Consider the following 1,114-nt stretch of genomic DNA (forward strand, 5'->3'; position numbering starts at 1 on the left):
CCCCGGCCCCGGCCCCGGCCCCGCCGCCACCCCGCCGGGCCGGGCGGCGAAAGTATCCCCGACCCTTCCTCGGGCTGCACGGCTCCCGGAGCAGAGGCAGAAGCTAGGGCGAGACATAGGTAGGGAGAGCCGGAGGAAATGGAAAACATCTTTAAAAACGTAAATGGGTTCGAGCCAGCCCGACACCGGGTGAGGGGGGGAACGAGGCGCACGCCCGGACCGGCCCGGTGGAGCCGAGGTGGGTGCGGAGCCAAACCCTGCCACAAAACTTTCAGCCCCTGTCGGTCACGTATTTAGCGGGGGGCCAGGAGGATCTGCCCCGAAGTGGGGTAAAGCAGCGCTCGGAAACATCCCCTGTAACTTAAAGCAGATTGTCAGGGAGGCAGACGGGGCTGGAGAAAGGCGTTTGGACTGCTCGCCTGTCGAGAGGATGCCGCTGCCCTTCTCGGATGTATTCCTCCCCCGGCCAGCTAGCGAGAAACATCGCCGGGAGCCGGGACTTTTTAAGGCAGCCGATCCAGGTGACTTGTGCTACTCGCAGAGAGGTAGGGTGGGCTGCAGATGTGGGTGGGAGGCGGGAGGGGGCTTGGGAAGCAGATGGGAAGGTGTTTGCAGCCAGGCCACTGGAAAGCCGCGAGCTCTTCTCTCTCCTTTCTGCTTTCCTTATTTCCTTCGCTCTACCTCGCTTCTTTTCTTTTCTTTTCTTTTCTTTTCTTTTCTTTTCTTTTCTTTTCTTTTCTTTTCTTTTCTTTTCTTTTCTTTTCTTTTCTTTTCTCTTCTCTTCTCTTCTCTTCTCTTCTTATTTTTTTCTTTTTCCTTCTCATTTCTATTTTCCTGTTTTCTATGCTTCTTCTCCTTTTTTCTATCTTTCCTGGTTTTCTGTCCTTTCTTTTGCCTCTTCTTTTTCCTTTTCTTTGTTCCTTTTTAATTCCTCTTCTTCTTTGTTTCTTTTCCTTTTCCTTTTTTTTATTTCCCCCTTTCCTTTTCTTTTCCCTTTCCTCTTTCCTTTTTCTTTTTCTTTGTTTTTTTCCTTTTCTTTCTTTCTTCTGCTTCCCCCCCCCCCCTTTTTTAATTTTTTTTTTAATAGGAAGAGAAACAAACCAATAAAACCGCT

General features: G+C 50.4%; 1 protein-coding gene across 1 annotated transcript in view; it reads left to right on the plus strand.

Moving 5' to 3' along the window:
* The first annotated feature begins 430 nt into the window (after nt 1-430).
* The window catches only part of EN1 (engrailed homeobox 1), a 9,958-nt gene continuing 9,274 nt past the window's right edge, over nt 431-1,114 (plus strand). The window contains exon 1 of the mRNA XM_010575220.1: nt 431-545. Within this exon, the coding sequence (XP_010573522.1) occupies nt 431-545 (115 nt within the window). The remainder of the gene's footprint in view (nt 546-1,114) is intronic.

The sequence above is a fragment of the Haliaeetus leucocephalus genome, unplaced genomic scaffold (genome assembly GCF_000737465.1).
Source record: "Haliaeetus leucocephalus isolate CR32 unplaced genomic scaffold, Haliaeetus_leucocephalus-4.0 Scaffold451, whole genome shotgun sequence".
Taxonomy (NCBI): domain Eukaryota; kingdom Metazoa; phylum Chordata; class Aves; order Accipitriformes; family Accipitridae; genus Haliaeetus; species Haliaeetus leucocephalus.